This window comes from Oncorhynchus masou, chromosome 30, assembly GCF_036934945.1.
Source record: "Oncorhynchus masou masou isolate Uvic2021 chromosome 30, UVic_Omas_1.1, whole genome shotgun sequence".
NCBI lineage: Eukaryota > Metazoa > Chordata > Actinopteri > Salmoniformes > Salmonidae > Oncorhynchus > Oncorhynchus masou.
The window spans coordinates 61,173,881-61,199,221 of record NC_088241.1 but is presented as its reverse complement, the minus strand read 5'-3'; the positions used below and the strand labels follow the sequence as shown (position 1 = coordinate 61,199,221).

Below are 25,341 nucleotides of genomic sequence, written 5' to 3'. Positions count from 1 at the left end.
GCTGCGAGAGAGCATCTCTCTCGTTCTACATTTCATACCATGGAAGCGTTGGTCTTTAAAAATAGCTAAATAGCTAAGTAAGCAGTGAGTAGTGATATGTATTAAGCCTTTAAGTTGGCATGGGTACTGACGGCAGTACTGCAGGGAGATAGCGGGGCGTGGAGTTTAAAGCTGAGTGGAGATGTCTGCAGGGGTGGGAGCAGTAAAGAAGGTAACCCCCCCCCCCCTGCCGGTTAAGGCTCTAAATCTGGGCCCATTTAAAGACCAGACTTATCCTTTATTTGGAAGATTAAGTTATTTGCCTTCACTTTTCTTTTCACTTTTTTGCCACAGGCATTGTTTTGTAAATGCTTCGCCGAACGCCCCATAATGTTATTGTTTCTTCACACGCTGAATGCTTATCGGTGTCAGAAAAGTAGATTTTCAGCGAAGTGCGAAGTTAGGACTGACACAGAAATATCATCTTCATTTACATTTTACGTTCTGAAAACGAGGCCAGAACAAGGCAAATGTTTTTGCTTTTGGTTTCAGAAGGTATGTCTGCTGTAATGGCACACCATACAGTATACAGACAGGTTTACAATCAACTACAGCTTCTATATCTTACAACCGAGGACCCCACTTTTGAAACCATGCAACCCCTCAAAATAGTTTTTAAGATCAAGAACAACATGATTTAAAAAGGTAACTGAGCCAAAAACGATTAAAAATGTACTTATTTTAATCATGGAACCTACGTATTGTGCCACTTAAAGCTGCCGTATGTAACTTTTTGGGTGACTCGACCAAATTCACATAGACATGTGAGTTATAGATCCGTCACTCATTGAAAGCATGTCTAAGAAGTGGTAAATCTGTTCTATGTGAGCTATTTCTATTCTTCTCGTTCTTAGGTTTAGCTTTTTTCTTTCAGTTTTGTAAACCTGCTTCAAACTGCTGTAAATACAATATTTTCATTATGAAAATATATTTCACAGCAGTTTAGTTGGTAGAATGATTCTCTACACTATACTTGCTTGTCTTGAAATTAAGCAAACTATTAGAATTTTAGCAACCAGGAAATGGCGGAGCGATTTCTGCATACTGCTCTACTGCTGTGTATTAGAGAATGCATGAATTAACACCAGAGCTTTAATGTTCCACTGGTGCAGCAGCCCAACTCCTTTTACGCTGATGTCCTGTGTAGCTCAGTTGGTAGAGTATGGCGCTTGCAACGCCAGGGGTTGTGGGTTTGTATCTCAAGGGATACCAGTATGAAAACGGATGGACTCGGTACTGTAAGTCGATCTGGATGAGAGCTTATGCTAAATGTTTTATGGCAATGTTGTCATAGTACCCCTTGAAAGTATCTCTCTCACTCTCAGTTTTCAAGCATTGGAAAGCATTGATCAGTCTCCATGTTTTTGACTCAAGCAGTCTCATTTAACGCAAGTGTCAAGCTGCTGAGCAGTGGAAAGAAAGCCGTGCTTTGTTGGTGATTGATGGTAAATGGCGAGATTAGCAATATCACAATGTATGCCTTCTTTATAGTGCTGTGTTTTACACAACACATCCAAAGCGTGCCTGAACTTCAAGGAGGATTTCACAGACTGGCTGCACCGCACTGGTCTAGGTCTTTGAAGTAAGAGATAGAGAAAAGGCATGACTGTCTCCTCCTCGTCGGCTGATGGGCTTTTTTCCTGAAGTTAAGGGTCGTCACATAGTGAAGGGTGCATACACTCCTCAAACCACTGAGGCTCCTTTTCATGGCAAAACAAACACAGGTGCACGCGCACACTCACTCTCTCGAACACACACACACACACACACACACACACACACACACACACACACACACACACACACACACACACACACACACACACACACACACACACACACACACACACACACACACACACATGCAATAGAGTAGGATGTACTGTCTACTCGGACAGTAAACTGTGACTATTATCTATCATTGACAGCAGTCTAAACCTGGTCTAGGAGGAGAGAGAGAGAGAGAAAGTCACCGAGTTAAAAACACTTCCAGGTAAAACACGAGCTGGGAAAGAATGCTTCAATCAAAGCAGCGAGGGTCTCTGTGTGATTCCAGCAGCCTGACCTTTCCAATCCCGCTGACAATTAACTAGGGACAATATTGTAGTCAGGCTGGCATCACTGTCACTGTGTGCTGTGTCTCCTGGGTCGAGGTAGCTCTGCAAGACATAGGACAACATGACATAACTGTGTAGACATTCGTATTTTTATAGGTTCTTTGTAACGGTGAATAGTCATCACTGGACATATCTATGTGTTCTACTTCTGGGGTAGAAGTATCTGTAATAGATTGGAATGATTTTGACAGGGGCAGGTGGGTTAAAGCCAAGCAGGAAGCTATGAAACCTCTTAATCAAAGTGAAAATCCCAAATATGCTCTCTCTCATTAACATATATTAAAGGATAATATTTGGGTACAGCAGTGGTGGTATTCTTTTAAAGACACCCTAGATGACGTGTAAAAGACTAGGAAGAGATGTCTGCGAGGCTTTCGGATAATTTAGTCATTTTGACATCACCTTATTAGAAGAAGTTTTATTTGTTTAAAAAAAAGTACTTAACACTTTCACCCGGCTTAACTTTGCACCCTTCTTTCCCTCGCCCGACCCCTACAATTACCTTAACCTCTTCAGTTTTACACGCTGGCAAAGAGAGATACACATAAATGAGTCTCATTGAGAAAATGGGAAAGCAGTAGGTATTTGGGATATCGTAAAGAGAATTATGTCATTGTGACTCAGCTGTAGAATTGGAGTACATCATATAATTAGAATGGTATAATGCCCGTACTGCCAAATCAGAAGAATGATTTGCAGCTGAGAGGGACTGGGAGCCTGGGCTCTCTAACCTAATCAAAAGTAGTGAAAAATATGTTCCACTTAATTAGGAGGCCTTGTTTGACTAATAGCTGCCTGGGCCTTTTTCATGCTGGGAGGAGGCTCTTACATGCGAGGCAAGTGTAGGAGAGCCAATGAAATGCTTGCGCTGTAAAGTTGCTGCAGTGCTGGTAGAGAGAAAGGGTAGTAACTAGAAGTTGCTGCCCAAGCCAAATACCCCCCCGAAAGGTGTTTTGGCCTTGTTCATGAGAACAGGCCTGTAGGTTTATGTGAGGTAGCCGTTTTTCACTGTTTTTTAACCAAAAATGCAACATGTGGCCTTTTTATAGACTTGACTGACTTAGCACAGGAACAATTACAACATGGAAATGGCAGCTGCCATAACGAGCCATACACAGAGATGGAAACATTAGAATTCACATGCAACTGGGAACAACAAACCAAAAGGGGCTTCCCTTACACCCCCCTCTAGAAACACAGCACTTAGCATCCCAAAGCAGGTTGCTTTCCATCACCTAAGTATAATTATTACCTTTAAAAAACAATCCAGTGCTTTGCGGCGTGGTATCGCTGCAGTTTAATAACCCCTCTGATTAAGGCAGGGGAAGCAACTAATCACCAGTGCTCTGGGGAAAACTATTTGGTTGAGGCACACTGGGAGGCCCCCAGGAAGCCTCATGAGTGTTACATCAGTACTTTCGTTCTCCTTATGACCTTGTCTTCATAACTGCAGGACATTGGGGAGAGAGGGAGAGGGAGAGAGAGAGAGAGGGAGAGAGAGAGAGAGAGAGAGAGAGAGAGAGAGAGAGAGAGAGAGAGAGACATGTCAAATCTCCATCACGTTCTCCTCTTGTTCTCTCACTTTCTCTCTCTCTCTCTTATCTCACCATATGTTCAGGGTAAGGGGTGTAGGTAGGGGATGAAGGTGGTGGTGATGATTGGTGGTGGTGGTAATTCCTGAAACATTTTATCGTTGAAGTATTATTATCAGTTTAACATAACTACCAGTTCTCTATGTTTATAAAGTTCTCTCTGTTGGTAAATAATGCAAGTGACTTCAACTACATATTTCTCTGAACAGTGGGGGAAAAAACATTGCCAGATTCACAGGGAATACATTATATAGTATGAAGAAGCAATACACCAAGCCACGTCTTTAAACATAGAGAACTGATACTGTATGCTGGTTGTTGGGCTGGGATTGGCGTGAGGTGTGGGGGATCCTTCGGTGGCTTTTTAAAATGTATTATTCTTAATTTCTTACTGATTGTTTGGAAGAAGTTTGGTCCAAATCAGATGTTTGGTACTATATTATTGTATATTGTTTGAATCCTATCAAATAAAATGGCCAATTTGTGTGAAACCAATTAGCTTAATTTCTCCAATATGAAATTACATTTAAACAAAATAAAGTTTCAGGAATGCCAATCTTACCTGTTTCTCACGACAGGAATCATTTCTGAGATGGTGGGTGTCATGGGTTGTTGGCCCGTGCCTGCAAAGCTCATGTACTTGTGTAATTGACTGGTATGGGGGAAGGATACTGAAAGAGTCCAACCTACAAATTAATAAGCCATTTGCCACACATGCAAATAATTGAATCCAGTGACTAATCAGAGAACAGGGAAGGATAACAGGCCAACCGGCGAGCAATAACTTTGAGAGGGAGTTTTGACTAAAATTGACAATGGCCAAAATGGTCAGCCAACGTCATATTTAGATATACAACTATGTCTATCAGACGGCTGATAAAATCAACGGTCACAGCCGGTCAGCTTATTAGAAGAGACGTTTATCAGCGATGTTGTTCTAATAGAAAATCCAGGTTGACGTGTCAAACCTTTTCAGGATGTTTAATGATTTTGCAATATTTTTCGGTTTTCATGTAATCCAGATCACATGTGAAGACAAATAAACTGGAAAAGAGTTGCAGAGCAGTCTCACCTCTGCACCTGCCCTCTGTGAACGTCTCCTGACTCTCAGTCTCTCTCTCTTTCTCAGTCTCTGAGGCTCCATGGAGTGGATGTGGGAAACACAGCCCACTGACCCAGACCAGATGATACCAGACTTGCCAGGCCTTGGAAGGCCTTTCTCTGATCATATGCCCACTTTGCCGGGGACTGGCCAATGGCGTCAGGGCTGGGGCCTGTCTGTCAGGGAGCTGACAGCACTGATTTCCGTGAAGCGGGAGCAACATCCAGCGTGACCTGGAGAGGTGAAAGCAACATGTGGCCCAGGCTACGGCGTGGGCCTCCCGCTTTCATCCTGCCTCTCAGCTGCAGCAGGGCCCTGGGAACCTGGGGTGGGTGACCGCTTGCCACCTCTACACACAACTCCAACAAGCATTACATCAGATTTTATTGACCCCTGTTGGGTTCTGGATAGGAATAGGGCATAAAGTGGTATTGTTGAGGATGTTTATTTTCTTCAGATCTGTCTCTCTCTCTATCGCTTTCTAAATATCTCTCTCTCTCTCGCATCAATGTTTTTTCTCATTAAGCTGTCAATCAGTGATTCACTCCAGTGCAATATCTAGATAACCAACCGATAAGAAATGTGTTTTCATAGCTATTTCCACATTTTCCCAGAGCAGAGCAGTGTTGCCAGCAGAGGGAGAGACGATCTGTCCCCTACCACGCCAACCAACAAGTGTCTTTGATTCGTGACCCGGCAGTATTTGGCCCGCCCCTCTCGTCATCACACACGCAGCAGGAGAGGCAGACTGCACCTTGCCAACCCACCAGGCTGGAGGGGAAAATAGGTCACCGTGCTCCCGACATCGTGGTGACTCCACTGTACACCAGTTTGGGTTCCGAGTCTCACAAAGGGATTTATTATTTTATTTTTTACAATTTTCCCCTTTATGGGAAAATCCCCCTGTACATCGACTCAGTACTGGTACCCCGTGTATACAGCCAAGTTATCATGGACTCAGTACTGGTACCCTGTGTATACAGCCAAGATATCATGGACTCAGTACTGGTACCCTGTGTATACAGCCAAGTTATCATGGACTCAGTACTGGTACCCTGTGTATATAGCCAAGTTATCATGGACTCAGTACTGGTACCCCGTGTATACAGCCAAGTTATCATGGACTCAGTACTGGTACCCTGTGTATATAGCCAAGTTATCATGGACTCAGTACTGGTACCCTGTGTATATAGCCAAATTATCATGGACTCAGTACTGGTACCCTGTGTATACAGCCAAGTTATCATGGACTCAGTACTGGTACCCTGTGTATACAGCCAAGTTATCATGGACTCAGTACTGGTACCCTGTGTATACAGCCAAGTTATCATGGACTCAGTACTGGTACCCTGTGTATATAGCCAAGTTATCATGGACTCAGTACTGGTACCCTGTGTATACAGCCAAGTTATCATGGACTCAGTACTGGTACCCTGTGTATACAGCCAAGTTATCATGGACTCAGTACTGGTACCCTGTGTATACAGCCAAGTTATCATGGACTCAGTACTGGTACCCTGTGTATATAGCCAAGTTATCATGGACTCAGTACTGGTACCCTGTGTATACAGCCAAGTTATCATGGACTCAGTACTGGTACCCTGTGTATATAGCCAAGTTATCATGGACTCAGTACTGGTACCCTGTGTATACAGCCAAGTTATCATGGACTCAGTACTGGTACCCCGTGTATATAGCCAAGTTATCATGGACTCAGTACTGGTACCCTGTGTATACAGCCAAGTTATCATGGACTCAGTACTGGTACTCCGTGTATATAGCCAAGTTATCATGGACTCAGTACTGGTACCCCGTGTATACAGCCAAGTTATCATGGACTCATTACTGGTACCCCGTGTATACAGCCAAGTTATCATGAACTCAGTACTGGTACCCTGTGTATACAGCCAAGTTATCATGGACTCAGTTCTGGTACCCTGTGTATACAGCCAAGTTATCATGGACTCTGTGACGTAGAAGTCCGTCACTGGCCGCGGGCAGCATTTGGTTCTTTAACGCACACACATATTCATCACTCCTCCCTGCACCATTATAAGATAAGTTAACAATGTGGGTCGACACACAAATTAACTTCTGTCTTGGTGCATGCATTTCACACTTGTCAATGTTCATATTTGAGAGATACAATAATTATTATACTTATCAATGATGTGGATGAGCGCATTGTTTGTTCTGTTCCTCTCTCTCCATCTCTGTAGCTTCCGGGTATGCTGGAAAAGGACCCGAGCTAAGGGAATTGGGTTGGCTTTATAGTGCCTGTCCCAAATGGCTCATTAATGCATATGGGCATATTGAAAGATATTGTCAGTAGTGATGTAATGTTGTAAATGTTATGTTGTGATATTGTTTAAAACCGTGTTGCAATGTATATACTTTAGTATGTTTAGTTCATGGAAAATGTAGGTTTCTATTGTTAATTGATTAATTAATTAGGGTTAATTGTTCTGAGGGGAGGGGCTAGCCCTACAAAAGGAGCCTCTCTTTCAGTCATGGAGAGGCAGTTTGGATTGAGCTGTGGATGGGGCAGCATTGTTTTTAAGCTGTCCCATAAGGTAGACGTTGATGGCAGTACTGTTGTTTTTTTGTTCCGGAATCACTTGTAAATAAACACCTTTGCACAGAAGAACTTTTGCGGTTCCGCCATCTTTTTATTTTGATAGAGGTTAGGTTATCCAGTTTAGCCTTCTGGCCTACTCTACGTGACAGACTCAGTACTGGTACCCCGTGTATATAGCCAAGTTATCATGGACTCAGTACTGGTACCCTGTGTATATAGCCAAGTTATCATGGACTCAGTACTGGTACCCTGTGTATATAGCCAAGTTATCATGGACTCAGTACTGGTACCCTGTGTATACAGCCAAGTTATCATGGACTCAGTACTGGTACCCTGTGTATACAGCCAAGTTATCATGGACTCAGTACTGCTACCCTGTGTATATAGCCAAGTTATCATGGACTCAGTACTGGTACCCTGTGTATATAGCCAAGTTATCATGGACTCAGTACTGATACCCCGTGTATACAGCCAAGTTATCATGGACTCAGTACTGGTACCCTGTGTATATAGCCAAGTTATCATGGACTCAGTACTGGTACCCTGTGTATATAGCCAAGTTATCATGGACTCAGTACTGGTACCCTGTGTATATAGCCAAGTTATCATGGACTCAGTACTGGTACCCTGTGTATATAGCCAAGTTATCATGGACTCAGTACTGGTACCCTGTGTATATAGCCAAGTTATCATGGACTCAGTACTGGTACCCTGTGTATACAGCCAAGTTATCATGGACTCAGTACTGGTACCCTGTGTATATAGCCAAGTTATCATGGACTCAGTACTGGTACCCTGTGTATATAGCCAAGTTATCATGGACTCAGTACTGGTACCCTGTGTATACAGCCAAGTTATCATGGACTCAGTACTGGTACCCTGTGTATATAGCCAAGTTATCATGGACTCAGTACTGGTACCCTGTGTATACAGCCAAGTTATCATGGACTCAGTACTGGTACCCTGTGTATACAGCCAAGTTATCATGGACTCAGTACTGGTACCCTGTGTATATAGCCAAGTTATCATGGACTCAGTACTGGTACCCTGTGTATACAGCCAAGTTATCATGGACTCAGTACTGGTACCCTGTGTATACAGCCAAGTTATCATGGACTCAGTACTGGTACCCTGTGTATATAGCCAAGTTATCATGGACTCAGTAATGGTACCCTGTGTATACAGCCAAGTTATCATGGACTCAGTACTGGTACCCTGTGTATACAGCCAAGTTATCATGGACTCAGTACTGGTACCCTGTGTATACAGCCAAGTTATCATGGACTCAGTACTGGTACCCCGTGTATACAGCCAAGTTATCATGAACTCAGTACTGGTACCCTGTGTATACAGCCAAGTTATCATGGACTCAGTTCTGGTACCCTGTGTATACAGCCAAGTTATCATGGACTCTGTGACGTAGAAGTCCGTCACTGGCCGCGGGCAGCATTTGGTTCTTTAACGCACACACATATTCATCACTCCTCCCTGCACCATTATAAGATAAGTTAACAATGTGGGTCGACACACAAATTAACTTCTGTCTTGGTGCATGCATTTCACACTTGTCAATGTTCATATTTGAGAGATACAATAATTATTATACTTATCAATGATGTGGATGAGCGCATTGTTTGTTCTGTTCCTCTCTCTCCATCTCTGTAGCTTCCGGGTATGCTGGAAAAGGACCCGAGCTAAGGGAATTGGGTTGGCTTTATAGTGCCTGTCCCAAATGGCTCATTAATGCATATGGGCATATTGAAAGATATTGTCAGTAGTGATGTAATGTTGTAAATGTTATGTTGTGATATTGTTTAAAACCGTGTTGCAATGTATATACTTTAGTATGTTTAGTTCATGGAAAATGTAGGTTTCTATTGTTAATTGATTAATTAATTAGGGTTAATTGTTCTGAGGGGAGGGGCTAGCCCTACAAAAGGAGCCTCTCTTTCAGTCATGGAGAGGCAGTTTGGATTGAGCTGTGGATGGGGCAGCATTGTTTTTAAGCTGTCCCATAAGGTAGACGTTGATGGCAGTACTGTTGTTTTTTTGTTCCGGAATCACTTGTAAATAAACACCTTTGCACAGAAGAACTTTTGCGGTTCCGCCATCTTTTTATTTTGATAGAGGTTAGGTTATCCAGTTTAGCCTTCTGGCCTACTCTACGTGACAGACTCAGTACTGGTACCCCGTGTATATAGCCAAGTTATCATGGACTCAGTACTGGTACCCTGTGTATACAGCCAAGTTATCATGGACTCAGTACTGGTACCCTGTGTATACAGCCAAGTTATCATGGACTCAGTACTGCTACCCTGTGTATATAGCCAAGTTATCATGGACTCAGTACTGGTACCCTGTGTATACAGCCAAGTTATCATGGACTCAGTACTGGTACCCTGTGTATACAGCCAAGTTATCATGGACTCAGTACTGCTACCCTGTGTATATAGCCAAGTTATCATGGACTCAGTACTGGTACCCTGTGTATATAGCCAAGTTATCATGGACTCAGTACTGATACCCCGTGTATACAGCCAAGTTATCATGGACTCAGTACTGGTACCCTGTGTATATAGCCAAGTTATCATGGACTCAGTACTGGTACCCTGTGTATATAGCCAAGTTATCATGGACTCAGTACTGGTACCCTGTGTATATAGCCAAGTTATCATGGACTCAGTACTGGTACCCTGTGTATATAGCCAAGTTATCATGGACTCAGTACTGGTACCCTGTGTATATAGCCAAGTTATCATGGACTCAGTACTGGTACCCTGTGTATACAGCCAAGTTATCATGGACTCAGTACTGGTACCCTGTGTATATAGCCAAGTTATCATGGACTCAGTACTGGTACCCTGTGTATATAGCCAAGTTATCATGGACTCAGTACTGGTACCCTGTGTATACAGCCAAGTTATCATGGACTCAGTACTGGTACCCTGTGTATATAGCCAAGTTATCATGGACTCAGTACTGGTACCCTGTGTATACAGCCAAGTTATCATGGACTCAGTACTGGTACCCTGTGTATACAGCCAAGTTATCATGGACTCAGTACTGGTACCCTGTGTATATAGCCAAGTTATCATGGACTCAGTACTGGTACCCTGTGTATACAGCCAAGTTATCATGGACTCAGTACTGGTACCCTGTGTATACAGCCAAGTTATCATGGACTCAGTACTGGTACCCTGTGTATATAGCCAAGTTATCATGGACTCAGTAATGGTACCCTGTGTATACAGCCAAGTTATCATGGACTCAGTACTGGTACCCTGTGTATACAGCCAAGTTATCATGGACTCAGTACTGGTACCCTGTGTATACAGCCAAGTTATCATGGACTCAGTACTGGTACCCTGTGTATATAGCCAAGTTATCATGGACTCAGTACTGGTACCCTGTGTATACAGCCAAGTTATCATGGACTCAGTACTGGTACCCTGTGTATACAGCCAAGTTATTGTCTTTATTTCTCTTGTTATTATTTGTCTACTATTTATCATTTGTTTCTCTCTCTGCTTTGTTGGGAAGGGCCCTTCTGCATTTCACTGTTAGTCTACAACTGTTGTTTACTCTCTCTCTCTGCATTTTTGCAAAATGTCATTTGATTGCAGTGCTTGGTGTTGTGCTGTAACAGAGCAACTGTTAAATTGATGGAACACTGAATGAATGGAAGCTAATGGGAAATAGGGCAAGAGAACAGAGAGAGAGAGTGAGACTGCACTGGGTTAACTATTCTCTGATAGATCATGAAGACATTATGGCCTCTGACCACCCATGAGACAGATGCCTTTCAATGCATTACTACATTTCCAATATTTGAAATAAATTCAACAGAAACCAACCTCCTTTCTAAAGCTACCCATACAGTACTTCCTCAAATGTGGGAACTCGTTATTTGTAAGAGAGAGAGAAAGCAATCGAAACAGTGATTCAGAATGACACGCATGTAGCCTACTGCCCCCACTTAGTTTGTATTTTGGAAATCCGAACCAGCAAATAAGATATCTACACAAAACATCCAGTGTTCCCCTACCAAGACTCCCCTACCAAGACTCCCCTACCAAGACTCCCCTACCAGACCTCCCCTACCAGGACTCCCCTACCAGGACTCCCCTACCAGACCTCCCCTACCAGGACTCCCCTACCAGGACTCCCCTACCAGACCTCCCCTACCAGGACTCCCCTACCAGGACTCCCCTACCAGGACTCCCCTACCAGACCTCCCCTACCAGGACTCCCCTACCAGACCTCCCCTACCAGGACTCCCCTACCAGACCTCCCCTACCAGACCTCCCCTACCAGGACTCCCCTACCAGGACTCCCCTACCAGGACTCCCCTACCAGGACTCCCCTACCAGACCTCCCCTACCAGGACTCCCCTACCAGGACTCCCCTACCAGGACTCCCCTACCAAGAATCCCCTACCAAGACTCCCCTACCAGGACTCCCCTACCAGGACTCCCCTACCAGACCTCCCCTACCAGGACTCCCCTACCAGGACTCCCCTACCAGACCTCCCCTACCAGGACTCCCCTACCAGACCTCCCCTACCAGGACTCCCCTACCAGGACTCCCCTACCAGACCTCCCCTACCAGGACTCCCCTACCAGACCTCCCCTACCAGGACTCCCCTACCAAGAATCCCCTACCAGGACTCCCCTACCAGGACTCCCCTACCAGGACTCCCCTACCAGACCTCCCCTACCAGGGCTCCCCTACCAGGGCTCCCCTACCAGGGCTCCCCTACCAGGACTCCCCTACCAGGGCTCCCCTACCAGGACTCCCCTAGCAGACCTCCCCTACCAAGACTCCCCTACCAGGACTCCCCTACCAGACCTCCCCTACCAGACCTCCCCTACCAGGACTCCCCTACCATTGCTCCACTACCACGACTCCCCTACCAGACCTCCCCTACCAGGACTCCCCTACCAGGGCTCCCCTACCAGGACTCCCCTACCAGGGCTCCTCTACCAGACCTCCCCTACCAGGACTCCCCTACCAGACCTCCCCTACCAGGGCTCCCCTACCAGGACACCCCTACCAGTTTCAGCATGGAGTGAATCTACTGTGGAGATGCTGGCATCATCATTTGGCCTCTGGAGACAAAGGGTGTCGCTACACGTTGTCTTATCCCTTGCTCTGTCTCTAACAGGAATGTCACTCACATAATTGATATGAGATTTAGGGGGTACATTTCAGTGTAATTAGAGTCTTAATAATTGGGCTAATTAGATCTAATTGTTATGTGAGTGTGAGTTTGATTAAAACAGGTTTCCCCAAAACGAGAGAAAAAAAATATTTAGCTGGATAACATTGCTGAGACAGACAATTGCTGACTGCAGTCTAATTAAGCAAACATGCACAAACGGGGGAGGGGGGGAGTAAAACACATGCACAGTAGTCCTCCTGACCAATAGAGTTGGCTAATGAGTACTGGCCCCTTGTATCAATGCCGATCAGCACTATAATATTATTAGGCATGCTCGTATGTAGAGGTCGCAGTTTTCAACTTAAAGTGAAAGTTTGTTTCACCCCATTGCAATGCAAACTTGCATAAGAGACAGTAATGCGACACCTCATACAACAGGTGACAAAAATGACCTGAAATCATGAGGTGCTAGCGTGGTCCACTGAAGTTGGCCATTCTAAGACGTTGTTCAAGAGACTTGTAAGTAATTGCAGTCAACAACTTCCTGTTGACTTCATTTTTTTTGGGGGGGTCAGAAAAGTATTCTAAGTCTGAGGTTCTCCTAAGTATACTCTAGACTTTAAAACGCTGTGTTGGATCATTACATTGATTAGTAGTCATTACGGTAGTCAGTTCAGACATGTTTACTTTAGAAAAAGTTGTTGCAATGGTTTCCAGTAGCAAATTGGCCCTATGAAATTACAACACTAATCAAACTCTTTGATTTAATTCTTATGGCTTAAATCCCGCTAACGAGATCGATATGACAACAGCCAATGAAAGTGCAGGGCTCCAAATTCAAAACAACAGAAATCTCATAATTAAAATTCCTCAAACATAAACGTATTTTACACCATTTTAAAGATAAACTTGTTGTTAATCCCACCACAGTGTCCGATTTGACGAAAGCACAGCAAACGATCAGCCATTTTTCCAGCCAAAGAGAGAAGTCACAAAAAGCAGAAATAGAGATCAAATTAATCACTAACCTTTGATGATCTTCATCAGATGACACTCATAGGACTTCATGTTACACAATACATGTATGTTTTGTTCGATAAAGTTCAAATTTATATCCAAAAATCTGAGTTTACATTCGTGCGTTATGTTTAGTAGTTCCAAAACATCCAGTGATTTTGCAGAGAGCCACATCAATTTACAGAAATACTCATAATAAACATTGATAAAAGATACAACTATTATGCATGGAATTATAGATACACTTCTCCTTAACGCAACCGCTGTGTCAGATTTCAAAAAAGCTTTACAGCGAAAGCACACCATGGAATAATCTGAGTACAGCGCTCAGCCACAAAAACAAGCCATACAGATACCTGCCATGTTGTGGAGTCAACAGAAGTCAGAAATAACATTATAAATATTCACTTACCTTTGATGATCTTCATCAGAATGGACTCCCAGGAATCCCAGTTCCACAATAAATGTTTGATTTGTTCAGTAAAGTCCATAATTTATGTCCAAATACCTCCTTTTTGTTTGCGCGTTTAGCCCAGTAATCCAAATTCATGACGCGCAGGCCAGACGAAAAGTCAAAAAGTTCCGTTACAGTTCGTAGAATGAAGTATAGAATCAATCTTTAGGATGTTTTTCACATAAACCTTCAATAATGTCCCAACTGGAGAATTCCTTTGTCTGTAGAATTGCAATGGAATGCAAGCTACCTCTCACGTGAACGCGGGTGACCAGCTCATGCCACTCTGCCAGACCCCTGACTCAATCAGCTGTCATTCCCCTCTCCTTCACAGTAGAAACATCACAAGGTTCTAAAGACTGTTGACATCTAGTGGAAGCCTTAGGAAGTGCAATTTGACCCCATAGACACTGTATATTCTATAGGCAATGAGTTGAAAAACGATAAACCTCAGATTTACAACTTCCAGGTTGGATTTTTTTTCAGGTTTATGCCTGCCATATAAGTTCTGTTATACTCACAAACATCATTCAAACAGTTTTAGGAATCTCAGAGCAGAGTGTTTTCTATCTACTAATAATATGCATATATTAGCAACTGGGCCTGAGTAGCAGGTTGTTTACTCTGGGCACCGTATTCATCCAAGCTACTCAATACTGCCTCCAGCCATAAGAAGTTTTTATGCTCTCACATTATTTTGAGAAAGGTGCTTAAAAGAAGACTCCACTCACAGACATCAAATAAGGTGGAAAGGTTGGCAAGTGTCTTTCATGTTTCTTCAAACAGATATCAACAGAGCTGGAAAACATCATAAAAATCATTCCTGGCCTATTTTCATTCTTTTCATTTTCCATGGATTGACTGCTACTGTCAATAATTGTACTTATTATAGGAGCATTGAGCTTTTCTTTGAAATTGTAATTTATGGTTTACCATTATTATCGTGCAGCCAAGTATGTTTTTGGGTAGAGTCTCATTTGAGGTTGGCAACCAACAGCTTACTTTTTGATATGCAAATCGGAGGGGATACAAATGAGAGGATAATTAATATAATTAAAACTCCAAGAAGAGAGGGATGACCCACCAGATACTGGCCCATCGAGCTAAAACATTATTTATGTAGGCACCGCTGTACAATGAACAGTACACAACATTTAAAAATAATTTTATAATCTGCCAGAAGGATGTTAGTATTTCCTCCTTATTGTTAGAAACAGTGGAGTAGTTCATCTCAGGGAAGACTTTATTGTCTTTCTCTTGTTAATGATGCATGATGGCATGTTTGCTCTTGTGTGGATAACTGACATTCTTGTGGAATTACTGGAAAGCATAAGATTTTCAATTTGATGTGTCCTAGTAACATCGTTTTAAGCTTCATCAAGATGCCTTTATAAACCTACCAGAGGAGTATCAAGAGGATGTGAAACTTGAGGTAAGTGGAAACCTGAAAATACAAAATACTATAGTATGTTTTGAACATTATTCAGAGTAGACAGCGTGAGTACGGTGTGTATATCTGGTTTAAGTACCTTATAAAAACAAGGCTCTCCCTCATCAATGGGCTCAGTGTCTCGTGGTTCTCTAGATGGCAGTAATATTCCTCAATCACCACAATATGTATCTACAGATGCTGCATAGAACACACACGTCTCCAGCACACAGCAGCACAGGTGACATCACTACAGTGAGACGAGTGGAATAGTGAATAAAACAATACAAGAATCCCCTTATGCTCGTTTCCCATACAGTTCTCAGGTGCTAGACATGCCCAGTGTAAGCACTGCACGACTGTTTGGGATACTGAGAAAAGACAATATCAGTGCCTGGGATTGCTGTGATGAACAGATATAATTGTACTGTTATGCGAGTGAGCTCTGCTTGAAGTTCGTGTTTGGTCTTAAAACGGCTTAAATATGAGAGTCGTTTTTTTAGTGCATTGGGGCATTATAGGGCGTATAGGCAAACTCATATTACGTTCCACAGCTTAAATAGAAGGAAATACATCTTGGATAATCAATGAACTGTTCTAAAGTCAAAATAGGACTGTATGATAAAATACACATGAAATGTTTCCCTCTGTGTAGTCCGCCTATACAAGTTACATTCCGTATGCATTAATTCTCTCCATTCAGTTAGCATTGTGTCGTCACGTGTGTGGCTTTATTTTTGTTGTTGTGCTAATCATTGTAATTCCTTCCGTGTCGTCGGGAGATGCCAGGGTAAAGTCTCTGATCTTGTTTAATTTTCTACCAGAAGCTACAAATCAACTAACCATCCAGAAATGAGAAAAGAGGCCCCAGGAGAGAGTGAGGCTTCCCCTTTCATTGTAATACTGTAGTTTCACCTTGTATTCATTTATGTTCAGCTCAAATAAAAACAAATATCTGCAAAACTATTTTCCTGTCCAAATAAGCAATACCCATTTTATTTTATTTTAATACTCCTTGAAATATGTTTTTATTTTATTTTTTAAACATGGTGTTTTGCCAAGGTGGTTTATAACGTGTTGTATCCTGGGTTGTTCATGCTAGACCCCCATTTTCTCATTCAAATCAAATGCTCTAAGCCACAACGAAGAGGAGAAAACACGTGTCCAAACGCCGTCAGTCTGCGTTGAGAGGGAATTGACAAACAACTAACCAAACAGTGACAGAGGTATGTGTGTTGAGACAAGGTTGCCATGTGTACCCCTCTAAAATATCTTACCACTAGGAGAGATACATAAACATGATGGGGTCGGAGATATCATCAAATAAAATTTTAAATGTAAAAAATATATATATATAAACACACCCATTATTTCTACTTCACACTGGATAACTAAAATGAGTGTGTGCCATCTTTACCATAGTAGTTATTCTGGAAGACGTTGTGCATTGACATCTGGCTGTCACAGCCCCGTTTTCTGCGAGGCAAAACGCCTTCGTCACCCACATTTCCTGGAAATTTTATAATGAGTGGTGAGACTTACTGTAAGGAGAACCTATACTCCTCCATCTCTTCAGCCCAGAGATTCTCTCTCTTCTCCGATGCTGCTGCTGCCGCCAGAGTTGCTGCTGTCTCCTGTTTGTCAGCCTGGCCCTGCAGAGGTGGTGGTGGTGCAGCGCTCCCTCTCACACGGCGGCTTGAGCTATTTATCTTGTTGATTGGCTTCTTCGTTAGGGGAGAGCACAAATCAGGAGGAGACACATACGGATGTCATTCGTAATCAAAGCAGTCAGAGCAGGAAACGGCCCCCAGGTCTATCTGGGAATCACATCCTGACAGTGCATCACAGTTTTGAAGCCACTCGTCTCTGTTAGTCTCAGACACCACTGAAATCAACATGAGAAACAAATGACAACCAAATAACACATCTCTGGAGAGGAGCAACTTTCAGTGGGGGAGAAACACAGCAAAAAGGGAGAAATACAATGGAGGTGAAATATGGGATATTCAACGGAATGGTTAGGGCAGTCAGAGCTGTTATTCTAGTCATGGACTGTCATAAACACAGTCCAAATGGATTTAGGAAGTGTATTTTAAATATTTCACATGCAGAGGTACTTCAGAGCCGGATATTATTTGTCAAGCCCGCCAACGTGTTAATATCAGCTTCCCTTTCCTCGTCCTGTCAACTGCCTTGCCCTTGGGTGGGCTTAGGCTTTCTGGGAGATAGAAGTTGTGAAATTCTCCCTGATATATGCTAATGAGTTCCCTAGTTTGAAAAAGATCTCTCGCTCTCTCTCTCTCTGTAGTAAATGGTGTAGGGCCTCTATAAAAGTTCCATTGATTTTCATAGAGTTATCTTTACCAAAGAAAGTCTTTACCAAAGAAAGTGGGAAATCCGGAGTGATGATCGCAATGAAAAAAAGGTGGCGAGAGAGAGAGAGGATGATAAACACAGGAGATATATAAACCGCAATGTTCTCCGGTGCCTCTCTACAATAAATGTAATGCAATAGCGAAATTCTCAACTGCTATTTCTGCCCTCTGGGCTGAAGTGGTCGCCTGGAGAAAATACATTTTAATTAGCCCGGCACCGCAGGTTGAGAGGGGGCTGAAATTTTATCCCTCAGTGCCCAGGTTGGGGCAGGTTTGAGATCACCGCACTTAATCATTAGACAACTGGCTTCAACCGGGTGACATTTGACAGAGTTAGCAGGGTTTAAAACCCTGCAGATTTGTGGCTGTAGAAAAAAGAAAACCTCGTATCAACAAGCATATTCATTTAAGAGGTCAGGAGTGCTGATTATTGGCCGTCTGGAGACTAAGAACCACTTGTAACACAGCTGTAGAGGGGAGCTTTTATGAATAAAGGCTTGGGAAGGGTGTGAGGTGGATAGGGGGAAGAATGGGAGGTGGATAGCGGGAATAATGTGAGGTAGATAGCGGGAATAATGTGAGGTAGAGAGCGGGAATAATGTGATGTAGATAGCGGGAATAATGTGATGTGGATAGGGGGAATAATGTGAGGTAGATAGCGGGAATAATGTGATGTAGATAGGGGGAAGAATGTGAGGTGGATAGGGGGAATAATGTGATGTGGATAGGGGGAATAATGTGAGGTAGATAGCGGGAATAATGTGATGTAGATAGGGGGAAGAATGTGAGGTGGATAGGGGGAAGAATGTGAGGTGGATAGCGGGAATAATGTGATGTGGATAGGGGGAAGAATGTGAGGTAGATAGCGGGAATAATGTGATGTGGATAGGGGAAGAATGCGAGGTGGATAGGGGAAAGAATGTGAGGTAGATAGCGGGAATAATGTGATGTGGATAGGGGGAATAATGTGAGGTAGATAGCGGGAATAATGTGATGTAGATAGGGGGAAGAATGTGAGGTGGATAGCGGGAATAATGTGATGTGGATAGGGGGAAGAATGTGAGGTAGATAGCGGGAATAATGTGATGTGGATAGGGGAAGAATGCGAGGTGGATAGGGGAAAGAATGTGAGGTAGATAGCGGGAATAATGTGATGTGGATAGGGGGAAGAATGTGAGGTAGATAGCGGGAATAATGTGATGTGGATAGGGGGAAGGGTGTGAGGTGGATAGGGGGAGGGGTGTGAGGTGGATAGGGGGAAGGGTGTGAGGTGGATAGGGGGAAGGGTGTGAGGTGGATAGGGGGAAGGGTGTGAGGTGGATAGGGGGAAGAATGTGAGGTAGATAGCGGGAATAATGTGATGTGGATAGGGGGAAGGGTGGGGGGGTGTGAGGTGGATAGGGGGAAGGGTGTGAGGTGGATAGGGGGAAGGGTGTGAGGTGGATAGGGGGAAGGGTGTGAGGTGGATAGGGGGAAGGGTGTGAGGTGGATAGGGGAAATAATGTGATGTGGATAGGGGGAAGAATGTGAGGTGGATAGGGGGAAGAATGTGAGGTGGATAGGGGGAAGAATGTGAGGTGGATAGGGGAAAGAATGTGAGGTAGATAGCGGGAATAATGTGATGTGGATAGGGGGAAGAATGTGAGGTGGATAGGGGGAATAATGTGATGTGGATAGAGGAAGAATGTGAGGTAGATAGCGGGAATAATGTGAGGTGGATAGGGGGAAGGGTGTGAGGTGGATAGGGGGAAGGGTGTGAGGTGGATAGGGGGAAGGGTGTGAGGTAGATAGAGGGAATAATGTGATGTGGATAGAGGAAGAATGTGAGGTGGATAGGGGGAAGAATGTGAGGTGGATAGGGGAAAGAATGTGAGGTAGATAGCGGGAATAATGTGAGGTGGATAGGGGGAAGAATGTGAGGTGGATAGGGGGAAGAATGTGAGGTGGATAGGGGGAAGAATGTGAGGTGGATAGGGGGAAGAATGTGAGGTGGATAGGGGGAAGGGTGTGAGGTGGATAGGGGAAAGAATGTGAGGTAGATAGCGGGAATAATGTGAGGTGGATAGGGGGAAGAATGTGAGGTGGATAGGGGGAAGAATGTGAGGTGGATAGGGGAAGTAATGTGATGTGGATAGGGGGAAGAATGTGAGGTGGATAGGGGGAAGAATGTGAGGTGGATAGGGGGAAGAATGTGAGGTGGATAGGGGGAAGAATGTGAGGTGGATAGGGGGAAGAATGTGAGGTGGATAGGGGGAATAATGTGATGTGGATAGGGGGAAGAATGTGAGGTGGATAGGGGGAAGAATGTGAGGTGGATAGGGGAAGAATGTGAGGTGGATAGGGGGAAGAATGTGAGGTGGATAGGGGGAAGAATGTGAGGTGGATAGGGGTGGAATGGGGAATGTGAGGTGGATAGGGGGAAGAATGTGAGGTGGATAGGGGGAAGAATGTGAGGTGGATAGGGGGAAGGGTGTGAGGTGGATAGGGGAAAGGGTGTGAGGTGGATAGGGGGAAGGGTGTGAGGTGGATAGGGGAATAATGGGGAAAGGGTGTGAGGTGGATAGGGGGAAGGGTGTGAGGTGGATAGGGGGAAGGGTGTGAGGTGGATAGGGGGAAGGGTGGTGGATAGGGGGAAGGGTGAGGTGGATAGGGGGAAGGGTGTGAGGTGGATAGGGGGAATAATGTGAGGTGGATAGGGGGAAGAATGTGAGGTGGATAGGGGGAAGAATGTGAGGTGGATAGGGGAAAGAATGTGAGGTGGATAGGGGGACTAATGTGATGTGGATAGGGGGAAGAATGTGAGGTGGATAGGGGGAAATAATGTGATGTGGATAGGGGGAAGAATGTGAGGTGGATAGGGGGAAGAATGTGAGGTGGATAGGGGGAAGAATGTGATGTGGATAGGGGGAAGAATGTGAGGTGGATAGGGGGAAGAATGTGAGGTGGATAGGGGAAATAATGTGATGTGGATAGGGGGAAGAATGTGAGGTGGATAGGGGAAGGGGTGTGAAGAATGTGAGGTGGATAGGGGAATAATGTGATGTGGATAGGGGGAAGAATGTGAGGTGGATAGGGGGAATAATGTGATGTGGATAGGGGAAGAATGTGAGGTGGATAGGGGAATAATGTGAGGTGGATAGGGGGAAGGGTGATGTGGATAGGGGGAAGGGTATGAGGTGGATAGGGGGAAGAATGTGAGGTGGATAGGGGGAAGAATGTGAGGTAGATAGCGGGAATAATGTGATGTGGATAGGGGGAAGAATGTGAGGTGGATAGGGGGAATAATGTGATGTGGATAGAGGAAGAATGTGAGGTAGATAGCGGGAATAATGTGAGGTGGATAGGGGGAAGGGTGTGAGGTGGATAGGGGGAAGGGTGAGGTGGATAGGGGGAATAATGTGATGTGGATAGAGGAAGAATGTGAGGTGGATAGGGGGAAGAATGTGAGGTAGATAGGGGAAAGAATGTGAGGTAGATAGCGGGAATAATGTGATGTGGATAGGGGGAAGAATGTGAGGTGGATAGGGGGAAGAATGTGAGGTGGATATGGGGAAGAATGTGATGTGGAAAAGGGCTGGTGTGGTGTAGGACTCATCTACTACAACCACAACCATAACATCACAGCCACATCACAACCACATCTCAGCCACAACATCACAACATCACAACCACAACATCACAACCACAACATCTCAACCACAACATCTCAACCACAACATCTCAACCACAACAACACAACCACAACATCACAACCACAGCAACACAACCACAACATCTCAACCACAACAACACAACCACATCTCAACCACAACATCACAACCACAACATCTCAACCACAACATCTCAACCACAACAACACAACCACAACATCACAACCACAACAACACAACCACAACTACACAACCACAACAACACAACAACATCTCAACCACAACATCTCAACCGCAACATCTCAACCACAACATCTCAACCACAACATCTCAACCACAACAACACAACCACAACAACACAACCACAACAACACAACCACAACAACAACCACACCTTCTCAAACCACAACATCTCAACCACAACATCTCAACCACAACATCTCAACCACAACAACACAACCACAGCATCTCAACCACAACATCTCAACCACAACATCTCAACCACAACAACACAACCACAACATCACAACCACAACAACACAACCACAACTACACAACCACAACAACACAACAACATCACAACACAACAACTAACCACAACAACACAACCACAACATCTCAGCCACAACATCTCAACCACAACAACACAACCACAACATCTCAACCACAACATCTCAACCACAACAACACAACCACAACATCTCAACCACAACAACACAACCACAACATCACAACCACAACATCACAACAACACAACAACTAACCACAACAACACAACCACAACATCTCAACTACAACATCTCAACCACAACATCTCAACCACAATGTCACACCAACAACATCTCAACCACAACATCTCAGCCACAACATCTCAGCCTCAACATCACAACCACAACATCTCAACCACAACATCACAACCACAACAACACAACCACACCATCTCCACCACAACCACAACATCTCAACAATGTGAACATCTCCACCACAACCACAACATGGATAGGGGAAATAATGTGAATCGTGGCCCATAACAAAAGGGAGACAACGTGGAGATAAGGAATAACAAAGTATATATTTATTACATAAAGTAACTAAGTATAATATACAATGGTGTGTGTAATCAGTAATCAGTAGTGTAAGTGAGTGTTTTGCATGCATGAATGTGATAATGCAGGGTGTTGAAAGATGCCAAAGCAAACAACCAAAAAAACACCAAGAAACACAACCAAATCTATAAAGGTGTCTGCATGGAGAGAGTCTCCTCCATGAAAGGGGAAGTGGTGTATTTATCCTGGCACACACAACAACAAAAGGGGTGCAGGCAAAGGAAGGCGGAGTGTATGACAGCAATGCCAGATCAGCTAAGATAAGTAATTCTGTAATTACCATAGTAACAGGTAACATACTTTGATTTGAGTCATTCTATAATTACCATAGTAACAGGTAACCACACCATTTGATTACAACCAATTATCATCTAACAGATAACCATACTAGGAATTCAGTCATTCTAAATTACCATAGTAACAGGTAGACATACTAGGATTTGAATAACAAAGTATATAATTACCATAGTAACAGGTATAATATACAATGGTGTTCTGTAATCAGTAATCAGTAACATAAGTGAGTGTTTTGTAATTACCATAGTAATGGTAATACTAGGATTTGAAAGATGCCAATTACCATAGTAACAAAAAACATACCAGGATTTGATTAATTCAATTACCATCTATAACAGGTAACATACATGGATTTGAGTCTTCTGTCTTACCATAGAACAGGTAACATACTAGGATTTGAGTCATTCTGTAATTACATAGTAACAGGCAACATACTAGGATTTGAGTCGGAGTGTAATTACCATATAACAGGCAACATACTAGGATTTGAGTAATTCTGTAATTACCATAGTAACAGGTAACATACTTTGATTTGAGTCATTCTATAATTACCATAGTAACAGGTAACATACTAGGATTTGATTAATTCTGTAATTATCATAGTAACAGATAACATACTAGGATTTCAGTCATTCTATAATTACCATAGTAACAGGTAGCATACTAGGATTTGAGTCATTCTGTAATTACCATAGTAACAGGTAACATACTAGGATTTGAGTCATTCTGTAATTACCATAGTAACAGGTAACATACTAGGATTTGAGTCGTTCTGTAATTACCATAGTAACAGGTAACATACTAGGATTTGATGCATTCTGTAATTACCATAGTAACAGGTAACATACTAGGATTTGATTAATTCTGTAATTACCATAGTAACAGGTAACATACTAGGATTTGAGTCATTCTGTCATTACCATAGTAACAGGTAACATACTAGGATTTGAGTCATTCTGTAATTACCATAGTAACAGGTAACATACTAGGATTTGATTATTCTGTAATTACCATAGTAACAGGTAACATACTAGGATTTGAGTCATTCTGTCATTACCATAGTAACAGGTAACATACTAGGATTTGAGTCATTCTGTAATTACCATAGTAACAGGTAACATACTAGGATTTGAGTCATTCTGTAATTACCATAGTAACAGGTAACATACTAGGATTTGAGTCATTCTGTAATTACCATAGTAACAGGTAACATACTAGATTTGAGTCATTCTGTAATTACCATAGTAACAGGTAACATACTAGATTTGAGTCATTCTGTAATTACCATAGTAACAGGTAACATACTAGGATTTGAGTCATTCTGTAATTACCATAGTAACAGGTAACATACTAGGATTTGAGTCATTCTGTAATTACCATAGTAACAGGTAACATACTAGGATTTGAGTCATTCTGTAATTACCATAGTAACAGGTAACATACTAGGATTTGAGTCATTTTGTAATTACCATAGTAACAGGTAACATACTAGGCTTTGAGTCATTTTGTAATTACCATAGTAACAGGTAACATACTAGGATTTGAGTCATTCTGTAATTACCATAGTAACAGGTAACATACTAGGATTTGAGTCATTCTGTAATTACCATAGTAACAGGTAACATACTATGATTTGAGTCATTCTGTTATTACCATAGTAACAGGTAACATACTAGGCTTTGAGTCATTCTGTAATTACCATAGTAACAGGTAACATACTAGGCTTTGAGTCATTCTCTAATTTCCATAGTAACAGGTAACATACTATGATTTGAGTCATTCTGTTATTACCATAGTAACAGGTAACATACTAGGCTTTGAGTCATTCTGTAATTTCCATAGTAACAGGTAACATACTAGGATTTGAGTCGTTCTGTAATTTCCATAGTAACAGGTAACATACTAGGATTTGAGTCGTTCTGTAATTACCATAGTAACAGGTAACATACTAGGTTTTGAGTCATTCTGTAATTACCATAGTAACAGGTAACATTCTAGGATTTGAGTCATTCTGTAATTACCATAGTAGCAGGTAACATACTTGGATTTGAGTCGTTCTGTAATTACCATAGTAACAGGTAACATACTAGGATTTGAGTCATTCTGTAATTACCACTACAAAGTCGCAGGTATACTAGACTTTGAGCAATTTAGCTGAAGTAATCTTCATCTCAAGAAGAGGTGTGTTCTGCGCAATTAAAAGGACCTGAATGGACTTGCAGATTTCACAGAATTTGAGCTGCTTTGGCTTGTCAAGCAGATCATAACTGTCTTTGACTAACAAATACCCGTTAGTGGGAAATGAATTTATTCCAATAATAACAAGTGTCTTTCTGCTGTCTGCTTTCCCTGTGTAGGGATCACTTGTCCTCTCCTCGCTAGTCTCAGGGAGCACTACTCCCCTGTTCCTCCCAGTCATATAAC

General features: G+C 43.0%; 1 protein-coding gene across 1 annotated transcript; it reads left to right on the top strand.

The window, feature by feature from the left end:
- The first annotated feature begins 5,003 nt into the window (after window positions 1–5,003).
- Window positions 5,004–12,500, top strand: LOC135521677 (uncharacterized). Its single transcript, XM_064947355.1, has 2 exons — window positions 5,004–5,178; window positions 11,533–12,500. Exons 1-2 carry the CDS (start codon window positions 5,004–5,006, stop codon window positions 12,498–12,500), a joined length of 1,143 nt encoding a protein of 380 aa, XP_064803427.1.
- The last annotated feature ends 12,841 nt before the right edge of the window (window positions 12,501–25,341 follow it).

Bases quoted from the DNA above. Each gene is read 5' to 3' on its own strand.
- LOC135521677 (XM_064947355.1), top strand. From the start codon at position 5,004: ATGGCGTCAGGGCTGGGGCCTGTCTGTCAGGGAGCTGACAGCACTGAT. The intron at 5,179-11,532 runs GTGGGTGACCGC...CTCCCCTACCAG, and splicing joins CAGGGCCCTGGGAACCTGGG to GACTCCCCTACCAGGACTCC.